The sequence below is a fragment of the Amblyraja radiata genome, chromosome 19 (genome assembly GCF_010909765.2).
Source record: "Amblyraja radiata isolate CabotCenter1 chromosome 19, sAmbRad1.1.pri, whole genome shotgun sequence".
NCBI classification, from domain to species: domain Eukaryota; kingdom Metazoa; phylum Chordata; class Chondrichthyes; order Rajiformes; family Rajidae; genus Amblyraja; species Amblyraja radiata.
Window position 1 is genome coordinate 16,939,921 of NC_045974.1, and position 21,258 is coordinate 16,961,178.

Consider the following 21,258-nt stretch of genomic DNA (forward strand, 5'->3'; position numbering starts at 1 on the left):
TTATCTGCTACTTTCGGGAGTAACTCCCTTATCATCCTGTCTCAGGAATTTTCCTGTCTCTCAGGAATTGATCTAACTGTTCTCGTCAGACCTAATGAATCTTCAAGGAGGCAAACTCCCTTCCCCCTCAGGGTCCTCTCCTAGGTACCTCCCTCGGATTCTAATTTCTACCGAACTTCTTATCTTCCCCTTCTGCCCTTTGACTCCCCGTCTTGTTGGCCGGGTGATTGTCGTCCACCCCGGCCCCTGTCTTCTCTTTCCCTTGGGTATTTTGGCCCCCTCCGGCTCTGCATTTTCCGTGGGTACTTCCTGCTCATATGCAGCTCTGCATTTTCCCCAACTGACTATACCTTATCATTGTTGGCTTCTCCAACCCCTGGGTATTTCCTGCCCTCCAGGGTCCAGCATTTGCCCCAACGGACTATTGGGCAGAATGCGGGGATTTGGCCCACAGCCTTTTCCCCTCCCTTCTGGGTTTGCCTTGCAGCCCCCTGAATCCTTCAGGGCGTTAACCACAAGGTCTTTACAATCGCCCAGGAAGTACTTTATTAGTCATTGTTCCTACCTGGGTCTGTGCACAGAAATTGCTCGATTGACTTTTCGCGATTTCCAACCACTCCCACACTATCACTTGTTTCTCGTGTCTCTCTGTGTGGTCCTGGATACTACTGCTCAAACAGCTGGCGGCAAGCAAGGAGTCTGAGACTGCTGAAATCAGCAGGGTGCACCTTCCCTTCGTCCGTCTACTCCCGTCAGCTGGCTGGAGTAATTGATCCCGGAACCGAGCCCCCATCTGTGAGATTCAAAATCAATCACAAACTCTTCAGAGACAAAATCAAAGAAACAAGTTTTCCTTTATTACATTTCTGCGCAGAAAAGGGTGTCCCTCCTCTATCATCCTCTAGAGACACACAAAAATGGAGGTTGTATCTATCTTTTATACATTTCTTCACTATGGTCACTACCTCATGTCTCCCCATCGAGCTTCGCCCAATCATAACATAAAGCCCACATTCCCACGAGAACGTCCAGAAACGTCTCGGAATATCTCCTGACGTCAAAGGCTTCTGCTGGAGTTTTTATCTGTTACTTCTTTATCTAGAAGTTCCCTCTGTCCTGTATATTGTTACTTTCTTCGACCAGCAGTCTGGCTTCTGCTGACACCTTATTTCTTTCTAAGTTATAATTTTCAGAGTTCTAGTATAAATCAACCATCCCTATTAACCCTTCTCTCACAGTAATAACTGTAGGTAGACACAACATGCTGGAGTAATTCAACGGGACAGGTAGCATCTCTGGAGAGAAGCAATGGGTGACATTTTGGGTCAAGATCCTTCTTCAGACAGAAACGTCATCCATTCTTTCCAGAGATGCAGCCTGGCCCGCTAAGTTACTCCAGTATTTTGTGTCTATCTCGGGAGTAAACCAGCGTCTGCCATTCCTTCCTACACAGTAATAACTGTAGTTTTTTTTAATGTTTCATTTCATTTCTGTTACTTTCCTGCTGAACTTCTCCAGAGATGTTCCATGATCTTCTATTCAGGGAAAATAAAACTGGATACAGTACTCTTACAGTCAGAGAGTCAAAGAGCTATGCAGCAAGGAAGCATGCTGACTAAATTGCCTAACAAAGCTAGTCCAACTTTCCTGTGTCTGGCCCATATCCCTCCAACCTTTTCCTATCCATGCACTTGTTGAAGTGTCTCTTAAATGTCATAATTGTGCCACTTCTACCACTTCCTCTGGCAGCTCCTTGTATGTAAGCACTGCTCTCTGTGTGGAAAAGTTGTCCTTCAGATCCTTTTTAAGTCTTTCCCCTCTCACCTTAAACCTATGTCCTCTAGTGTTAACTTGCCCTTCCCTGGAGACAAAACTGGCTATTCACCTTATCTACACTCCTCGTGATTTCTGTAAACCTCTATAACGTGAGCCCTCAGCCTCCTATGCACTTCATTAATCTGACTTTTATCTTCTTTAAACCAAATATGTGTACATATAATGACTATGGAAAATAATAATGGCAGTGTAGTATTATAGGTGTGGAATATGATGATAAAGAAAGCTTTTTAGCCTGTCTGAATCAGTCTGAGGTAGGGTCTCCACCCGAAACTTCACCCATTCCTTCTCTCCAGAGATGCTGCCTGTCCCGCTGAGTTACTCCAGCATTATGTGTCCACCTTCGATATTTAGCCTCAATTGGCTGTAGGTATTTATTGACAGTTATTGTATTTTAGTGTCTATAAAACACCAGGGATATCGCAAGCTTGGGAAAGGAACAGTATACTTCTCATTTTATTTTACTCTCTATAGGTTCACACTCACTGACAGAACACAGTCAATAGCTTTTTAGTACATCCTCTATAAATACAATAAATATTTTCACCACCAATTGAAACTGACTGAAGTAATACACCAGAACTAACGATTTTTTATCAGTCATAGAGTGGGTATTTCTTTCTTTCTGTCTGTCTGTCTGTCTGTCTGTCTGTCTGTCTGTCTGTCTGTCTGTCTGTCTGTCTGTCTGTCTGTCTGTCTGTCTGTCTGTCTGTCTGTCTGTCTCTAAAAATCTCACCTTGTTTGCGCGTGTGTCTGTGATCGAGTGAGCTCAAGGAACTACGCCAAAACGGTGCACAATGGCACAAAAACATTGCACCACCTTACTCACCATTGACCTGTGGTTGTTTGTATCAAGTTTCGTTCACATTGATGTTATATTTCACAAGTTATCACATTTTTAAGTTTACTAAATCCACTTTGATAATCACTCCAGTGCTGGCAGTTGTAGCTATGACGTCACAATGGAATCTCACAGTCCTCCACCTGACATTTGCAACAATGTTGCCATCATAGATTTCTTTCGCTACTGTGCGTACACTTTACAACAACATGGCACCAAGCAATGAAAGTTTAACGGAATTTAAACATTTCTATAGGAAACAAGAAGCAACATTTACGAGAAAGGAATGAAAAAGTGCAAAGAGACCATGAGACAAGGTGCTTTTTCGTTTCATTTTGTGACCCAAATCAGGTATCTACCTGTATTTATAACATAATGTGTAAAAATATTATAGAAATCATACCTGAAACTCGTCAAGACCAAAACCTGCACATATTTTTAAAATATGAGAAAAACATCCAATTTTCCGAGTAGTAATTGGCCAATCAAAGCACATTTGACATTGAGTCGGACACCAATTGACCAATCACGCGCTTTGTTTCATGCTAGCTAGTCAGCGAACACACTGGGATCATGGCTGCCTCCTAATAACATCACAACAATAGCAAGGTTTCGAAGGAAGAAAGATAATGCTAACCACTTGCTGATAATTTTGTTTTACAACTGATTTATCTTTGAAAAGTTATGATATGAACTGTGAAATAAAAATGTAGAGCTAGGGTCAGGATTAGGGTTCGGGTCAGAGTTAGGGTTAGGCATTTTCCTCTGGAAGAGGGTTAGGGTCAGGGTTAGGGTTATGGAATTTTCCTCAGTGGAAGAGGGTTAGGGCAGGGGTCGGCAACATATGGCCCACGGGCCAGATCCTGCCCGTAACCTGAAAACATCTAGCCTGCAGGCCTATTTTTTTTTCTGAGGACTTCTGTGATGGAACTGCCGCTATTGGGGTGTTGGAGGTGGCTCTGGGCCGAGCAGAGCAGCAGGGGGGGGGGGGAGAGGGAGTCAGTCGGTCGGACTGATGGCCGGCCGGTGGGTGCTGTGAGGGGTCTGTCGGCCGGCCGGTGTTGCAGCGGGCGGACTGACGTAGCCGGCTGGTATGGGAATGCTGAAGGTGGCCCGGGTGGCATGCAGGGCAGTGCTGCTCCCCACCATGTTGACATTCGGTGTAATCATGGTGTCAGGTGGGCTGCTGCTAATGATCCAGAAGGGCATGCTGACCGAGGTAGCCGCACTGAGCGGCCACATGTACGCAGCCTGCACCTGGACTCAAAGCAGCTCCAGCTCCAGCCGTGGGTAGCTCTGGAAGGGCGGCGAGTTCGGGTTATGGTTAGGCATTTTCCTCTCAGTGGAACAGTTGTGCACAGTTTGGGTCTCCTAATTTGAGGAAGGACATCCTTGTGATTGAGGCAGTGCAGCGTAGGTTCACGAGATTGATCCCAGGGATGGCGGGACTGTCATATGAGGAAAGATTGAAAAGATTAGGCTTGTATTCACTGGAGTTTAGAAGAATGAGGGGGATCTTATAGAAACATATAAAATTATAAAAGGACTGGACAAGCTAGATGCAGGAAAAATCTTCCCAATGTTGGGCGAGTCCAGAACCAGGGACCACAGTCTTTGAATAAAGGGGAGGTCATTTAAGACTGAGATGTGAAAAAACTTTTACATCCAGAGAGTTGTGAAATTTTTGGAATTCCCTGCCACAGAGGGCAGTGGAGGCCAAGTCACTGGATGGATTTGATAGATAGAGCTCTATGGGCTAGTGGAGTCAAGGGATATGGGGAGAAGGCAGGCACGGGCTATTGATAGGGGACGATCAGCCATGATCACAATGAATGGCGGAGCTGGCTCGAAGGGCCGAATGGCCTCCTCCTACACCTAGTTTCTATGTGGAAGATGCCTTAGCCTACCCCCAGCCTGGCACTGCCCCAGTACCACTATGGCCATGACCCCCACTCTGCACACTGGCAGTCAGTGGGGTTCAGTAAACTGGGGAACGCACAGGATCTGCCCTCACCCATTAATTATGCGGGTTCGGGATCAGGTGAAACCTGGGACCTATGCGGCAGTCCCGTATTCAATGTTCCCATATACAGCTATATATTATTGAGCACAACAGGGAGCTGTTACTTTTTCTAATATGCTTAATTAATTAGTGTGTACCTTTTCACTTAGTGTGCACTTAATTAATTAGTGTGCAAGCCCTCGCCGAGCGATGAAAGGCCCCGCGAACGGACCGATTGAAGCCCCACGATTCGGGGCGGACGAAGCTGCTGTTGCTGGAGTACGGAGTTGGTCACTAACTAGGTCAGCTCCCAATGTTACCGTCCACAAGGTCCACGGCTGAAACCTCCAAAGCCTCGCGTGGGTGTGTGCGCGCGCGCGTGTATGTGTGCGCTTGCATGCGCGCGTGTGTATGTGTGCGAATGCGCGCGGCGCTAAAAAAATTGTGCTGTGGTAGTCACCGGGCTGAGGTCAGACGACAACTCTCAGACCCACCCTCCTACTTATCCTTGGACCATGACCCCACAGACGAGCATCAGACCTTAATATCACACACCATTTCTGATTTCATTACTTCCGTCTCTCTGACCTCTAAAGCCTCCAACCTTATCATTCCCTAGCCCCACACGGCCCGATTTTATCTTTTCCCCAAAATGCACAAACAGAACTGTCCTGGCAGGCCCATTGTTTCTGCTTGTTCATGTCCCACCAAATTCATTTCCACATACCTCAAATCCCTCCCTACCTATGTCCGAAACCCCTCACACGACTTCCATTTTCCAGGCCCCTACACCCTGATGTTTACTATGGATGTTCAGTCACTCTACACCATCCCCCACCAAGAAGGTCTTAAAGCCTTCCGTTTCTGCCACTACCGCAGGACAAGCTAATTTCCGTCTACCAATACACTCCTCCGCCTAGCAGAGCTGGTCCTTAACACCAACAACTTCTCCTTCGACTTCTCCCACTTCCCCCAAATCCAAGGTGTAGCAATGGGCACTCGCATGGGCCCCAGTTATGACTGCCTCTTTGTAGGGTACGTCAAACAATCACTGTCCCAGACGTACACTGGCCATATCCCCGAACTCTACCTGCACTACATTGATGACTGATTCGGTGCTACCTCCCGCACCCATGCAGAACTCACTGACTTCATCAACTTCACGACTAATTTCCATCCTGCACACAAACTGCAAACAAACTTAAAGCACACGGCATTGGGGGTTCAGTATTGATGTGGATAGAGAACTGGCTGGCAAACAGGAAGCAAAGAGTAGGAGTAAACGGGTCCTTTTCACAATGGCAGGCAGTGACTAGTGGGGTACCGCAAGGCTCAGTGCTGGGACCCCAGCTATTTACAATATATATTAATGATCTGGATGAGGGAATTGAAGGCAATATCTCCAAGTTTGCGGATGACACTAAGCTGGGGGGCAGTGTTAGCTGTGAGGAGGATGCTAGGAGACTGCAAGGTGACTTGGATAGGCTGGGTGAGTGGGCAAATGTTTGGCAGATGCAGTATAATGTGGATAAATGTGAGGTTATCCATTTTGGTGGCAAAAACAGGAAAGCAGACTATTATCTAAATGGCGGCCGACTAGGAAAAGGGGAGATGCAGCGAGACCTGGGTGTCATGGTACACCAGTCATTGAAAGTGGGCATGCAGGTGCAGCAGGCAGTGAAGAAAGCGAATGGTATGTTAGCTTTCATAGCAAAAGGATTTGAGTATAGGAGCAGGGAGGTTCTACTGCAGTTGTACAGGGTCTTGGTGAGACCACACCTGGAGTATTGCGTACAGTTTTGGTCTCCAAATCTGAGGAAGGACATTATTGCCACAGAGGGAGTGCAGAGAAGGTTCACCAGACTGATTCCTGGGATGTCAGGACTGTCTTATGAAGAAAGACTGGATAGACTTGGTTTATACTCTCTAGAATTTAGGAGATTGAGAGGGGATCTTATAGAAACTTACAAAATTCTTAAGGGGTTGGACAGGCTAGATGCAGGAAGATTGCTCCCGATGTTGGGGAAGTCCAGGACAAGGGGTCACAGCTTAAGGATAAGAGGGAAATCCTTTAAAACCGAGATGAGAAGAACTTTTTTCACACAGAGAGTGGTGAATCTCTGGAACTCTCTGCCGCAGAGGGTAGTCGAGGCCAGTTCATTGGCTATATTTAAGAGGGAGTTAGATGTGGCCCTTGTGGCTAAGGGGATCAGAGGGTATGGAGAGAAGGCAGGTACGGGATACTGAGTTGGATGATCAGCCATGATCATATTGAATGGCGGTGCAGGCTCGAAGGGCCGAATGGCCTACTCCTGCACCTAATTTCTATGTTTCTAAATTCACTTGGACCATCTCCCTACTGTTTCTAGATCTCACTATCTCCATCACAGGAGACAGACTATTGACCCAAATCTATTACAAACCCACTGACTCCCATAACTATGTAGACTACACCTCTTCCCACCCTGCTTCCTGTAAAGACTTTATCCCCTACTCCCAATTCCTCCATCTAAGGTGCATCTGCGGCCAGCAAGAGGCTTTCCATACCAGGTCATCGGAGATGTCCTCATTCTTTAGGATACGGGGGTTCTCCTCTTCCATTATAGATGAGGCTCTCACTATAGTCTCCTCGATATCCCACAGCTCTGCTCTTGCTCCCCCACCCCCCATTCGTATCAAGGGCAGTCCCCCCCCCCTCCTGCCATCACCTTCCACCGCATCAGCCGTCGCATACAGCATATAATCCTCCAACATTTTTGCCACCTCTAACGGGATCCCACTACTGGCCACATCTTCCCATCTCTACCCCTTTCTGCTTTCCGCAGAGACCATTCCCTCCGCAACTCCCTGGTCAACTCGTCCCTTCCCACCTAAACCACCCCCTCCCCAGGTACGTTCCCCATCAACCGCAGAAGATGCAACACCTGTCCCTTTACCTCCCCCCTCGACTCCATCCAAGGACCCCGACAGCCTTTCCAGGTGAGGCAGAGGTTCACTTGCACCTCCTCCAACCTCATCTACTGTATCCGCTCTTCCAGGTGTCAACTCCTGTACATCGGCGAGACGAAGCGCAGGCTCGGCGATCGATTCGCTGAACACCTCCGCTCAATCCGTCTTAACCTACCTGATCTCCTGATTGCTCAGCACTTTAAACCCCCCTCCCATTCCCAATCTTACTTTTCGGTCCTGGGCCTCCTCCATTGTCAGAGTGAGGTCCAGCTCAAATTGGAGGAACAGCACGTCATATTTTGCTTGGGTAGCTTACTCACTAGCAGTATGAACATTGACTTCTCGAACTTCAAATAGCCCTTGCTTTCTCTCTCTCGCTATCCCATCCCCCTTACCAGCTCTCCCACCAGTCTTACTGTCTCCGACTACATTCACGCTGCCCCGCTCACTCCCGACCTCAGTCTGAAGAAGTGTCTCGACCCGAAACTCACCCATTGCTTCTCTCCAGAGATGCAGCCTGTCCCGCTGAGTTACTCCAGCATTTTGTCTTACCAAAATCAGTCTGAAGGAGGGTCCCGACCCAAAAGGTTGCCTATCCATGTCCTCCAGAGATGCTGCCTGACCCGCTGAGATTCTTCAGTACTTTGTTGTCTATGCAAGATTCCAGTATCTGTAGATGATCATGTCTCCAGTGTTCTTATGTTGATATTAATGATAGACATCTTTTAGATTTATGAATTTTGGCTCAGCAAAATGTTTGCTTGGAAGGCAATCATTTTATAAATCAAGCATTGGTCCTGTTTCAGTGCAATTAATGACAAAACCATGAACAGCATTGATGTAGAGGGATCATGAGACCCAAGTGCATAACTCCCTAAAAGTGGCAACACCAGTATCTAGAGTAGTAAAGAGCCATATGCTATGTTTGCTTTTATTGATCAAGACGTTGAGTATAAGAATCTGGAAGTCATGATGCACCTTTAAAATACCTTTGTTAGGTCGTATTGTAGTATTGGTGCAGTTCGGGTCACTCCAATCAGGATGTGGACACTTGGGAAAGAGTGCAGAGGTCTACCAGAATGATACCTGGATTAGAGGATATTAGCTATAAGGAGATGTTGGGCAGACTTGGATAGTTTTCTCTGGAATCCTGGAGGTTGTAGAGACCTAAAAGTATTTGAATTGATAAGAGGCATTGATTGGGTAGAGAGTTTTTCCCCCCAGGAAGAAATATCAGTTTAGAAGATATAGTTTTAAGGTAAGGGGCAAATTGAAGTGTGTGGGGCAAGTTTTTTTTGCAGGCAAACAAGAGTTTGTCTTGGCATGTCAGGCAGAGACAAAATGTGTAGGAAGGAACTGCAGATGCTGGTTTACATTGTAAATAGACACTGTAGATTGGTTATTGCATGTGAACCAATCATAGTAGAGTAGCATCACTAACCCCACCTTATATTAACACCCACTTCCTACATTAAGTAGTCTTGGAAGCGGTGATGATGAATTAGCAACTAACACCCTGCTGTACTGCTATACTATGTGTTACAATTAAAGATGACTTTAAACTCCAGGCTGTGGAATGTACTCATGGTGTCAGAAGTGGGATCATAACTTCTGTGCTAGAGTAACTCAGCAGGTTGAGCAGCATCCCTGGAGAAAAAGGATGGGCGACGTTTCGGATCGGAACTCAACCTCCAGTTCTCTGCCCCTTTCAGTCTGAAGAAGGGTCATCCAACCAGAAACATCATCCATCCTTTTTCTCCAGAGACGCTGCCAGACCTTTGTGTCTATCTTAAGTCTCTTTCAACTTCATATTATGATGCCAAAGGGAAACCAGGTGAAGGGGGGGGGGGGGGGGGAGGGGGGAAAGAGTTCGGTAGAACATGTGTGGGTATAGGCCTATCAAAGTCAGTTATACACATTCACACACACTTTCAGAGTATGACTACACAAGGTGGTTCTCCCACTTTTAATTTGTTACGAAATGCTGAACAATATTGTGCAAAGTTGACTGGACTGGGTGTGCCAGTGTCTTTTTTTATTGCCTATCTTGATGCAAGTCTAACCGCAACTGAAAAATATAAACTCCAGCTTTTAGAAAGGAGCAATAGAGAATGGAGATAATTTTATCCAAGGTAGCAATGGAGTTAGAAAGAGTTAACCATGGTTGCACCCTTACAGCTGTAATAGTGTGCTGCAGATTAAAATCACACTCCAGAGAAGTAAGCATAATGTAGCAGTCAGTAGAATACTGAACCACTGGAGGTATCTGCCTTCATACAAATATTAAACTGATGCTTTGTGCAACATCTGAGGAATGATGAAAAAAATCTTGCAATCTTGCCTCCTTTTCGCAATTTTCAGTAAAACAAACCAATTACTGTGAAGAAATTAATCTACAGAACATTATTCTATAGGCTAGCAATATAATCTCTGACCAGACAGGGACACTTTCACAACTCACTTGTCTTGCAACCTCCCACAACTTCTTTAAAATAGTCAAATCTATTGCTTCTCTAGGTTCCCAAGAGTCTATTAGGAGTGCATTATAAATGTTGACATTGCCAGCAACAATAGGTATGAAGTACATTGATCTATGGCTATTTTATTGATTATAATATTATTTTTTTACCCTGTAATTTCATCAGCTAGCAAAGAGCAGGTTTTCCCTCATTTATTTGGAATTTTAGTGCAGGCCGCTGGATTATTAGTTCAGTTCTGTGTAATAAGTACAGTTCTGCTTGTTCAGGGTAGCTATAAATAACAAATGACTAATTCTTCATATCCTCGGTAATTTTTGTTCTGTTCAATCCATAAAAATAGCTGAGCAGATCAATGCAGCCCTTTCTGCCATTCATAGTTTTGCTTTTTCCCACATCAGCAGTAGAGCTTTTCTTCATAGGGCAAATTACCTACTTAAATAACTGTTATACAGGGATTGGAACTTTAAGTAGGACAGCAACTGGAAGAACAGGCACATGAAAGAGATCTCAATACAGAAATAGTTTCAGGCTCTTGTTTGAAAAAAAGTTTTTAAAGTTAACACTGTTGTGACATTCATTATAGTGTACTACTTTGCAGTTTAAAATGGAACAAACTTCACATGAAGCTTATATATTCAATAAGCAATTGTTCTGGGATTATTAAATCAACCGTTAAAATTCAACAAGTATTTTCAGCTAAATGCCGCATGGTTAGAGTGTAATGATTTGCCACATAATTAGTTGATTTTGTGCACTATAGAGTTTACTACAGTAACTCTTTGATTGAGATATTGGATTTATATATTTTTGGAATAGCAGCATATTTTGAGGCACCCATTTTTAATCTACATAATTCTGAACTATTGAGCATTGCAAAATACTAAAGCAAAAAAAACAAAAAACAATTCACATAAAACATTTTACAGTAATTCATTCAGGAAAGGCTGTACATACTTTACCACTTGACACACAAGATGGGCCTGTGGCCAACCAGTAAATTTCCATTGGTTTCAAAACCCTTCAGGCTTTAAAACAAAACCACACCCAGTAGCAGAAGCAAATAAATAACACAGAACAATGGTTAAAATAAGAAAACAGGCATTTTTTCCAAACTGGTGCCAAGAACTAGTTGATCTGGCTTTGCACAGAAAGAAGATAGAGGCATCCCAGCACAAGTGGAAAATTACCCTTCTCTAGAATGTTTATTTGCATCATGGTTACAAAAGTATGTCACCAGACAGTAAAACGTATAAAGGTTTTTTTTTAAACATTAGGTTAACTCTGCTGTTCAAGTTTACAGACAGAGCACCACAAGTTTTCTGCTAGATGAATAGCTTGTTCCACTTGAAGCAGTTTACTTTGTTAACTCAAATGGATAGTTCTTGTGTTTAACACACCTGTAAAAAAGAGAATAAAGTTAGATGTTCCACTTTAGAAAAAGTGCAAATAAAAAGGCCACACTTGTCAAGTTGTATGGGATGTCTCTATTGCTTACTGTTAAGGTTTACATTTATGGCTATAAAGAATGAAAACTTTAAAGGGGCTTAGATTAGTGTGCAGCTGATCCTGCTGCCACTTCATCCTGGGTCAAGGCACTACTGAAACCTGACACCAGTGTCAACACCTTCCATGAGCAAATAGGTGCTTATACCATCTATCCCCACATCAGGCTGGATGCTGTTGGGAAGCCTAACTCCAGTCAGTTGTGGGTTGCGGCTAGTCATCCCACCCCACTTATCACATTGAACAGGAATTGGTCAGAACAACTGTCTGCTGACATCCAAATGTATAAGAATAGGCCTCAGCTCTGGCTGATGGGAAGCAGCAGCAGCAGCAGCAGCAGCAACTCTTTAGGGAGATATATGGACAATCAGTGAGCAGCAAAGGTGGAAGGGGCAAACAGACAGATGTAGAGGGAGGCAGAGATGATTCCCCAAAAACAGAGAGTCTACATTCAGTTCCTTTGACTGGAAGTCAGGCAATTTGATTCTCAGAACACTCATTCCTTCTGCCAAACCTCCTCCTCTCCCACCGCCAAAACAAAAGTTGAAGGCAAAGCTCTTTCCTTTTATTCATTCTAAAATATTGATATCCCATTGTACCTCAAAGAGCAACCTAGTACTGGTGGGTAAGATTAAAAGAAAATCTCAAAGTACTTTCCAAGTATGGTAAAAGCAAGAGGATAATCAGGAAAGATTAGGGAACCAAAGTGGTAAATTGTGAACTGAGCCAGAGAACTTGGGCGAGGCTTTAAATGAGTACTTCCCATCTGTATTCATCAAGGAGGACATTGTAATTAGAGAATGCAAGGAGACATTAGATATCTTAGTGGGATTCAAAAGCTAAATTTCCAGGAACTGATGAGATCCTGGTTTGGATCAGGCAAAGCAAGAGAGGAAGTTATTGGAGTCTCACAGAGAATGCGGATAGGGCATGTCAGAATAATAAATGATGACAGAACACCCAAGCAGCTACTTTATAGGTAAGTGATCAAGGGGAAAGAATCATGTTGTGGATTGCAAGCATGGTGTCATCCTGTTTGGTGTGCCTGCATTACAAGTGATGTTCATTCATATGAGGAAGCAGAGGAAACATAGAAACATAGAAAATAGGTGCAGGAGTAGACCATTCGGCCCTTCGAGCCTGCACCGCCATTCAATATGATCATGGCTGAACATCCAACTCAGTATCCTGTACCTGCCTTCTCTCCATACCCCCGATCCCTTTAGCCACTCTCTGTGTGAAAAATGTTTTTCTCATCTCGGTCCTAAAAGACTTCCCCCTTATCCTTAAACTGTAACCCCTTGTTCTGGACTTCCCCAACATCGGGAACAATCTTCCTGCATCTAGTCTGTCCAACCCCTTAAGAATTTTGTAAGTTTCAATAAGATCCCACCTCAATCTTCTAAATTCTAGCGAGTACAAGCCAAGTCTATCCAGTCTTTCTTCATATGAAAGTCCTGACATCCCAGGAATCCGTCTGGTGAACCTTCTCTGAGAATCAAGAACGGCATGGTGACGTAGCGGTAGAGTTGCTGCCTTACAGCGCTTGCAGCACCGGAGACCCGGGTTCGATCCTGTCTACGGGTGCTGTCTGTACGGAGTTTTACATTCTTCCCGTGTTCACATGGGTTTTATCTGAGATCTTCAGTTTCCTCCCACACTCCAAAGATGTACAGGTATGTAGGTAAATTGGCTTGGTACAAGTGTAAATTGTCCCCAGTGTGTGTAGGATAGGTTAATGTGCGGGGATCGCTGGTCGGTGCGGACTCGGTGAACTGAAGGGCCTGTTTCCACATTGTATCTCTAAACTAAACTAAATTGAATCACTGATGCCACAGCACCTCTATGTCCATCATGTACTTGGAATGAACTTTCAGGCCCGGATTTATCTAATCACCAACCTCCGTAATAAATACAATAAATTGCAGTGTTTTACTTGAGAACAAGTGATGATGGACAGCATCGCCAGTTCCTATCAGACAAGCACAAATGTCTTCCATACAATTACTTGCAAGGACAAAAAAGCCAGATCTTTTCCAACAGTCCCAAGACTACCACCATAATTCTAACAAAAATAAATTCCAAACCAGATTGCTCAAACTCAGGTTCAAGTAGGATACCAAGGTTATATTTGTCAACATGATAACCAACCTCAAAATCACTTGAAGCTCATCTGCTGCCACTCTGATCTAGGCCTGGGTCATACATATGCACTAATCTACATTTGATCAGTTCTCATTGTTCCAATCTGCCTAAAACTATGGCCCAACATTCTGCAGGTCTATCTCCAAGTCTCATTAACTTGCTACCTACATTTGACCAGCTACTCGTGTCTTGCTAGGCGAAACAGGCCATGGGTTTGAAGCGCCTGCTAACATGCACAGCAAACTTACAAGTGAAATTTACAGCAAACATTAATGGAACAGTCAGGCTAAAATAGTTTAAACCATCCATTTGTGCCCAAGTAATGCAAACACCTATCCTTTTTATGTATTATTTTATGGGATGTAGAACTGTGGAAAAGTCAGCTCTTATTAACTTCCTCACTGGCCTTGAAAATAGATCATTTCAGCAAGCAGATCAGTCAACTACATAGAAGTAGGCCTGATCCACATGCATTAAGGAGGGCACAACAGCAGATTACCTTATCACAATGCCAAGATTTAGATGGGTCATCAATAACAATTATAAAATAGCAGTAGGTGTGGTGAGGACAGTAAATGTGATACTTAACTTCCTTTGCTTTGGTGGGACTGCTTGAATGAACATATGAGCATCACATAGCATGCAACTCACCAAGACATTGCATAATATCGCCAGTTCCTGTTGAAGGAGAGGATGGTCTTCATCTCTGCATCACTTAACTGAAAGTCAAACACCTGCAAACAGGAGAAACATAACTTTAGAATGGAAAGTCAAATCTATGGATATCTGGTGAAATGCCATATAGGAGTACAGCAGAAATTAAATTTTAAGGTCTGCCAACTTGAAAAATCAGAAACAGGAAACTCTAATATAGCATAGAGCTGAAGTAATCATAATACTCTTATCTTCAATAGCGATCCTCAGATTACAGAATATTGTATTACAACCAAGACTTTTCTCCCTGCATTGCAATTAGTTTCAATGCAGAGCTAAGAATTTAAGTAGGAGCTGGTGTAATGGTTACCACTCCCATCCTATCCCCTCATCAAAACTCACATACCTTAAATAGACACAAAAAGCTGGAGTAACTCAGTGGGACAGGCAGCATCTCTGGAGAGAAGGAATGGGAGATGTTTCTGGTAGAGACCCTTCTTTCGTCTGAAGAAGGGTTTCGAGCCAAAACGTCCCGCTGAGTTAACCAGCATTTTGTGACTATCTTCAGTTTAAATCAGCATTTGCTGTTCCTCCCTTCACTTACCTGAAAGTTTTCCTTAATTCGATTTGGGGTGACAGACTTTGGAATTACAATTAGCCCTCTTTGAATCTGGAACCGGATCAACAGCTGAAACAAAATCCCAAAGAGTTAGAACCAATTGCCTGTGGTAGAATACCACATTGATTATTGCAAACTGAGGGCAAATTTTAAGATTTGCTGCATTGAAGGCAGTGTTAACTTGAAAGCATCCCTCTGGTTAAAGGCAATTTTAGTAGATGTACCAATAACACTGCTGGCAACTAATGGGCCTGAGCCGCACCAAATTACCCGAAGTGCTAGCATAGCAGATAAGCTAAGAACTTCTACAGAGGAACATAAATCACAAAGGCAAATAAAAACAGGTTTTGATTCTTTCCTGAGATTGTTAAACATGAATCAGTGGCCCCAATGGTTTCAGTGCTGGACAGAGAGAAAAAAAATCATTTAACCTGTCAAGCCAACGATGGCCTCTCTGGTTTGTATAGATAAAAAACCTTCAAAAAATGAAAATCAAGAACTGAAGCATCTCCTTATCAGTTCTTTGTTGGTTAGTAATTATGCATTAATCATAAAGTAGCAGGACAAATACACAAGATAACTTATGAACAATTGAAATAAGTGAAAGAACGGTAATGTGCAAGGTACAACTATGGCCGCTGAACCCACAAACCACAACCTGACACTACTACAGATTTTGCAAGAAAACCCCCTACTTGTGCCGATGATTTTCCATGACCTTTTGCTATTTCCAGTATCTTAGGATCCTCAAGGAGATTGGGTTCATCTGGCTTTGCCCTGTAATAAATGAAAGGAAATGGAATTACTTCTGTAAAAAGTTTTTAAAATAATAACTTTTGGCTGCACAATTTCCAATTAGTGATCCATAATGTATACAGCTCTCGGCTGACAAAGGTAACAAAGATCACAAGTGTCTAAAATATGCCTTTATGAGGTAGGCTTTTTAAACATCAGAGTTTATTTCTTGCCATCGTAATTTTAATTACTGCTTCACTCGCTGTATGCAGATGCTGTTTTTACTCATTTTGGCTGGTGCCTCATCTAATGCTTTACTGCATGTACATCTAGCACAAATCATTATCTTGCAAACCAAACACAGAATCCCCAATATCTTTTCACGAGAACATACTTAAGAGTGTCAAGCTAATTGTTCCTCAAACCACTCCAAACGGCTCCACCACTCATTGCCAAACAGATTGTTATCAACTCCCCTCTTTTGCATCAACCCCATAACACTCAATTCCCCACTCCCAAAAAATTAATCCATCCTTAAAATAAAAGTAATGGTGCGCTAATACTTGCGCTGAAGTCAGTGCTGGAGTTATTGTCCAGTACAAGGGAAGATAAAAACCTACTCTAAACATTTGTTTCAGAAAGTAGTCACCTCACAGCCCTAGTAACATCAGAATAGTAGTTGGTAGTGATCTGAGAATTGGGAAGCACAGGAATCTTTGGAGGTTTACAACTCTCAAACTAGTGTGTATTTAGACTGGGACCAATGACACATTGAAAGAATGAATAATGCACAAAGGACACAGAGGGAAGAAGGTGGAAATAGGGGAAACAGGAAAGAGTTGATGAACTCCAGCAGTCAAAATTCCAGCAAGGAAACATCTCTAAAATACCAATGCGCGTTGAGCAATGTAAATTGCTTCATGGTGCCAGGATAAAAGACTTTGTGGAGACCGCAGAGTATTCTCCGGTAGAAAGGGAATAAGCCAGAAACATGATACTTGTTAGTACAAGTTACATGAAGACAGCAGATATCAAGATGCTACCATTAGACGTTTAGATGCTTGGCATGGAGAAAGGTTAATGATGATCTCAAAGTCAGTAATCTGAAGGATTACTCGCAATAGTGAGTAAAGAAACAGATTGAGATAACACATTGCTACTGACATGTTAAGATTTATTAAAAGAGGGAGGCTTGTTGTAGCAATGGCCTGCATCTGTCAACAAGACTGAGACCAATGTCCTTGTGGGAGATTCATTAGATTAGATGGGACCAAGGCACATGTTCAGAGATTAAAGGAGGAAATTAGTAGCATACTACTACAGATTAAGGATGCTCAATGGAAAGTTGTAATCCTTGAGAACAAGTACAAAATTTAAATGTGCAAAAACCCAGGGACTATAATACTCCAAAATTGTTTTGTTTTTTTCCTATCCAGTTTCTGACCAAATGTCTTGTACCTGCCTTCTCTACTTCCTTTGTCAGTTCATTACATATATACACCACCCTGTGAGCAAATACTGTTCCTCAGGTTCCCATTAAATCTTTCCTGTCTCGCCTTAAACATATGTGTTCTAGTTCTCTGTACCCCTATCCAGCAGGAAGCTGGGGGTAAAATCTCTGTGCATTCACCCTATAATTATATCCACTTCATATTAACAATAGAGAAGGGTCAAGCTCTCTATGGTATATATTTACAGACTATAGATCTTTGCAGTATAACAATTTCATGTGGAGCAGTTTGCCGATTTACATTGAACATTTATTACAACTCTAGATAAATATTCACAAAGGCCATGCTTATAGATGTGTTCTTAAAAAAATACACAATATTCAATTATAATAGTAATTTCTTTTGCACTAAAATAGGAGCAAATTATTGAGTCACATCAGGTACCATGCTCTATCTGGAGATCCCAGTGGACTATAGGCTGTCACAGCAATATCTTTAGATTTGCAATAGGAGATCAGATCTTCTTGAGTCAGATAAGGGTGGCATTCAATCTATTAAAGCAAACAAAGCCAACATGAACTTCAATGTTGGAGAGAGATTTTCATGGACAAAGATATTGTATCACCAAATGCTTCCAGAAAACAAAATACCAGGATGTCAAATTCTAAAAATAATGTTACCTGGTTGACAGCTGGTTTGATCTTTAGACCCGGTTTATTTAGAATACGCTCAATCTGCTTACTATTAAAGTTGGACACCCCTATAGCTTTAACCTTTTTATTGGCAACTAGATCTTCCATTGCCTGTGAAGGGAAAATAATGCTAAATGTTAAAAATCTGGTATAAAAAACGATTTTAATATAGGATTAAAATAAAAACATTTAATGCAGTTAATGTCATGAAACAGTCAAACAGCAACAGCAGAAAATAAACAGATGTACTATAAATTTACTTTCCACAAATAACTCTCGAAATGATAGATTTACCAATTCTTCAATTATATTTGAGGAAAATGGAGTTTATATTTACTCACTTCCCAAGTGTCAACAAAATCTGTATTGCTTGGTATGATCATGTCGTTCTCATCAAGAGGAAGGTTCACCTGACCAGCCTTGAAAGAGAGATATTTCTTTAAAATAACTGCCATAAACACAACTTGTATACCATGAAAATTCTTGGTATTAATGAAATGAATTAATTTATGCCAAATTTAACAGTTGTTTGCAAGTTCTATCGTTGGTTAATCCTTCATTTGTATTGCACCTGACATTTACTTCCTGGGTAAGACTTCTTAGATTACATTCCCAGTACATTTCCCTGGACATCATTCAGGAAAAGACATAGTAAATGGCAAGAGCAATGGTCTTTTGTGTTTCTTCTGACTTCCTTTCACAACAGCTGGGAAGGATACAGAAAGATTCGCAAGGATGTTACCAGGTCTGGAGAGCATGTCAGGAGAGACAGGATCAGCTGTTATTCCCATACCTTTTCTTCCTGGGCCCCGTCCATTGCAACAGTGAGGCCATACACAATCTGGAGGTACAGCACCTCATATTCCACCTGGGCAGTTTACGGCATGAGCATTGAATTTCCAATTTTAGATAGCCTACAATTTTCTCTCACCATCACATCCCCCCCCCTCCCAAACCCTGGATGACCTTGTATTGGTTTTGCCTCCCCTCCCACATAATTTTTTTCCTCCAGTTTCACAATTCACAACTTTTCTCCCTCGAGCTTCACAATGCACAACCCAAAAGATCACCGAGCCACATTCTCCAGAGATGCTCCTGACCTACCGAGTTACTCCATCACTTTGCATTGTCCTTTGATATCCTTATCTCAGCCTCTAATACTATTCCATCAAAGTGGCAACACAAGTAGTTAGTGGTAAAGAAGGCATATGGTATTGCTTGCCCTCATCAGCCAGTCTATTGTATTTAGGAGTTAGGAAGTCATGCTGCAGCATTATATCACTTTGTTTAGGCCACAATTGGAGTATTGTGTGCAGTTCTTTTTGCACAAGTACTGGAAGAATGGAGAGGCCGAATAAGTTTACCAGAATGCTGCCTGGATTAAAGAGCACTGGCTATAAAGAGGCTGGACAAACCCAGTTTGTTTTCTCTAGAGTAGACAGTCAGAACATTTGCCCAGGATAGAAATGTTTGGCTAGAGGGCATATTTTTATGCTGAGAGGTAAAAATTCTAAAGCAAAATTACAGGGTTGTGGGTGTCTGGAACATTCCTGATGGTGGTGGAGGCAGTTACGATAATAACATTTAAGAGGCTTTTAGACAGACACATGGATTTGCTGGGAATAGAGGGGTATGAATCATATGTAGGCTGAGATTAATTTAATTTGACATTATGTTCATCATGGACATTGTGGGCCGAAGGACCTGTTCCTGTGCTGCACTGTTCTATTCGTCTAACTCTTACCCATACCTTCATCTGTGGAATAACTATTTAATATTAAACCACAAAGATTAATAATAATCATCTCAAGAACATTGGACAGAAATCATACTGCCCACTCTATCAGGAAAGATATATAGTTGGCTCTCCTTGGCTCTATTATAACTGAATAATTATCTGGGTGTTCCCACTTTGATCAGCTCAGTTTCATGGATAAGAACCAGGAAGATCCTAGCTCCCTGAACGTGGCAACACAAGTGGATATAATGTTATAGCAGCATAATGCATGCTTGTCTTCATGGATCAGGGTATTGAGTATAAACATTAGGAAGACACATTGTAGGTGTATAGGAAGGACTTGGAGGCTATGGAAAGAGTGAAGAGGTTGACCAGGATATTGATTTGATTGGAGAACATTGGTTATTATGGATTGTTTTCTCCAGAGCATCACCAAGGGGAAGGACCTAGTAAAAATAGATAAATTATGAAGCGAACACAGACTTTTTTCCTCAGGGTAGAAATATCAAATACTGCAGGGCATAAGTTTAAGGAGAAAATTTAAAGGAGATTTGAGAAGCAAGATAAACAAAAATTGATAGGTGACTGGAACTTGCTGCCTGAGGAGGTGGCATTTGCAGGTACAATACAGGTGCACAACCTTTTATCCGAAAGCCTTGTGACCAGACACTTTTCGTAATTCGGAATTTTTCGGCTTTCGGATTGGAAGATTTTTAGCGTAGATTTTAACGGCTGGCTCAGTGGTAGAGTGCTCGGCTCATATCCGCAAGGTCGCGAGTTTGCGCCTCGATCCCGGCAGTTACTCGATCGCGAGTTTGAGTTTTCAATGTAGTTTTTTCTTGCAGAATAGGAGAGAATAGGGAGGGTTAGGCTGGGATCATTCTCTGCGAGATGATCTTAGTGCGGGAGACAAGTGTAGGAGAGGTGTACTGACTGTGTGGGCAGAACTTTGTAAGTGATTGCCCACCATTCTCAAAAGCCGCTGTGTCTCCCTGTCCCTCCAACTCCAGAGGAATCCGCTCCCCGATGGGCCGCTACGGCGACAAGTGGCAGTTCGCCCACAGCCCGAGCTGCGCCACCCCAAGAACAAGACGTACCTTGCACACCATCAGCTCCTGTCCCTACGGGGAGCGTGTTCCTCTGGAGTTGGAACGGGGCTGGGCTGCTGCTGGCTGTGGGTCTCTGGGATCTCCGTGCTTGCAGTGGGCCTGGGGGTCGGTGTCCCGTTGGTCCTGACGTCTCCGGTGACTGGCACTGACCTGCTGGCATCGCCGACGTGAAGACAGTGCAAAGCCCCCGCGCCGGTGCAATGGGCGGGGAGCTGGAGAGGGGAGGGAAGGGGTCACACACATGGCCGGGAAGCAGAGGGGTGTAGGTGGGGTGAAACTGAAGGGAGCGACAATCTGCTGCTGCCTGCCCGCTGAGTTAAAAAGTTCCCACGCAAGACTCACGATACACTGTGTATCGTGAGTCTACCGTGGGAACTTTTTAACTCAGCGGGCAGGCAGCAGCAGATTGTCAATTATTAACCCTCCCGCGCAATATACCCTCACCTTCTCTTTTATGAATGGGGATTTAGTTCCCATTTCTTCGAGGACCGACAGGAGGTTCCG

General features: G+C 43.2%; 1 protein-coding gene across 2 annotated transcripts in view; it reads right to left on the minus strand.

The window, feature by feature from the left end:
• Window positions 1-11,184: 11,184 nt before the first annotated feature.
• Window positions 11,185-21,258, minus strand: part of LOC116983882 (aldo-keto reductase family 1 member B1-like) — a 47,276-nt gene continuing 37,202 nt past the window's right edge. For both annotated transcript variants that reach the window (XM_033037770.1, XM_033037771.1), the window contains 7 exons: window positions 18,249-18,326; window positions 17,896-18,018; window positions 17,660-17,766; window positions 15,725-15,806; window positions 15,015-15,098; window positions 14,408-14,490; window positions 11,185-11,505 (listed from right to left, as the gene is read on the minus strand). In XM_033037770.1, the coding sequence (XP_032893661.1) occupies window positions 11,463-11,505; window positions 14,408-14,490; window positions 15,015-15,098; window positions 15,725-15,806; window positions 17,660-17,766; window positions 17,896-18,018; window positions 18,249-18,326 (600 nt within the window). In that variant the 3' untranslated portion in view covers window positions 11,185-11,462. The remainder of the gene's footprint in view (window positions 11,506-14,407; window positions 14,491-15,014; window positions 15,099-15,724; window positions 15,807-17,659; window positions 17,767-17,895; window positions 18,019-18,248; window positions 18,327-21,258) is intronic.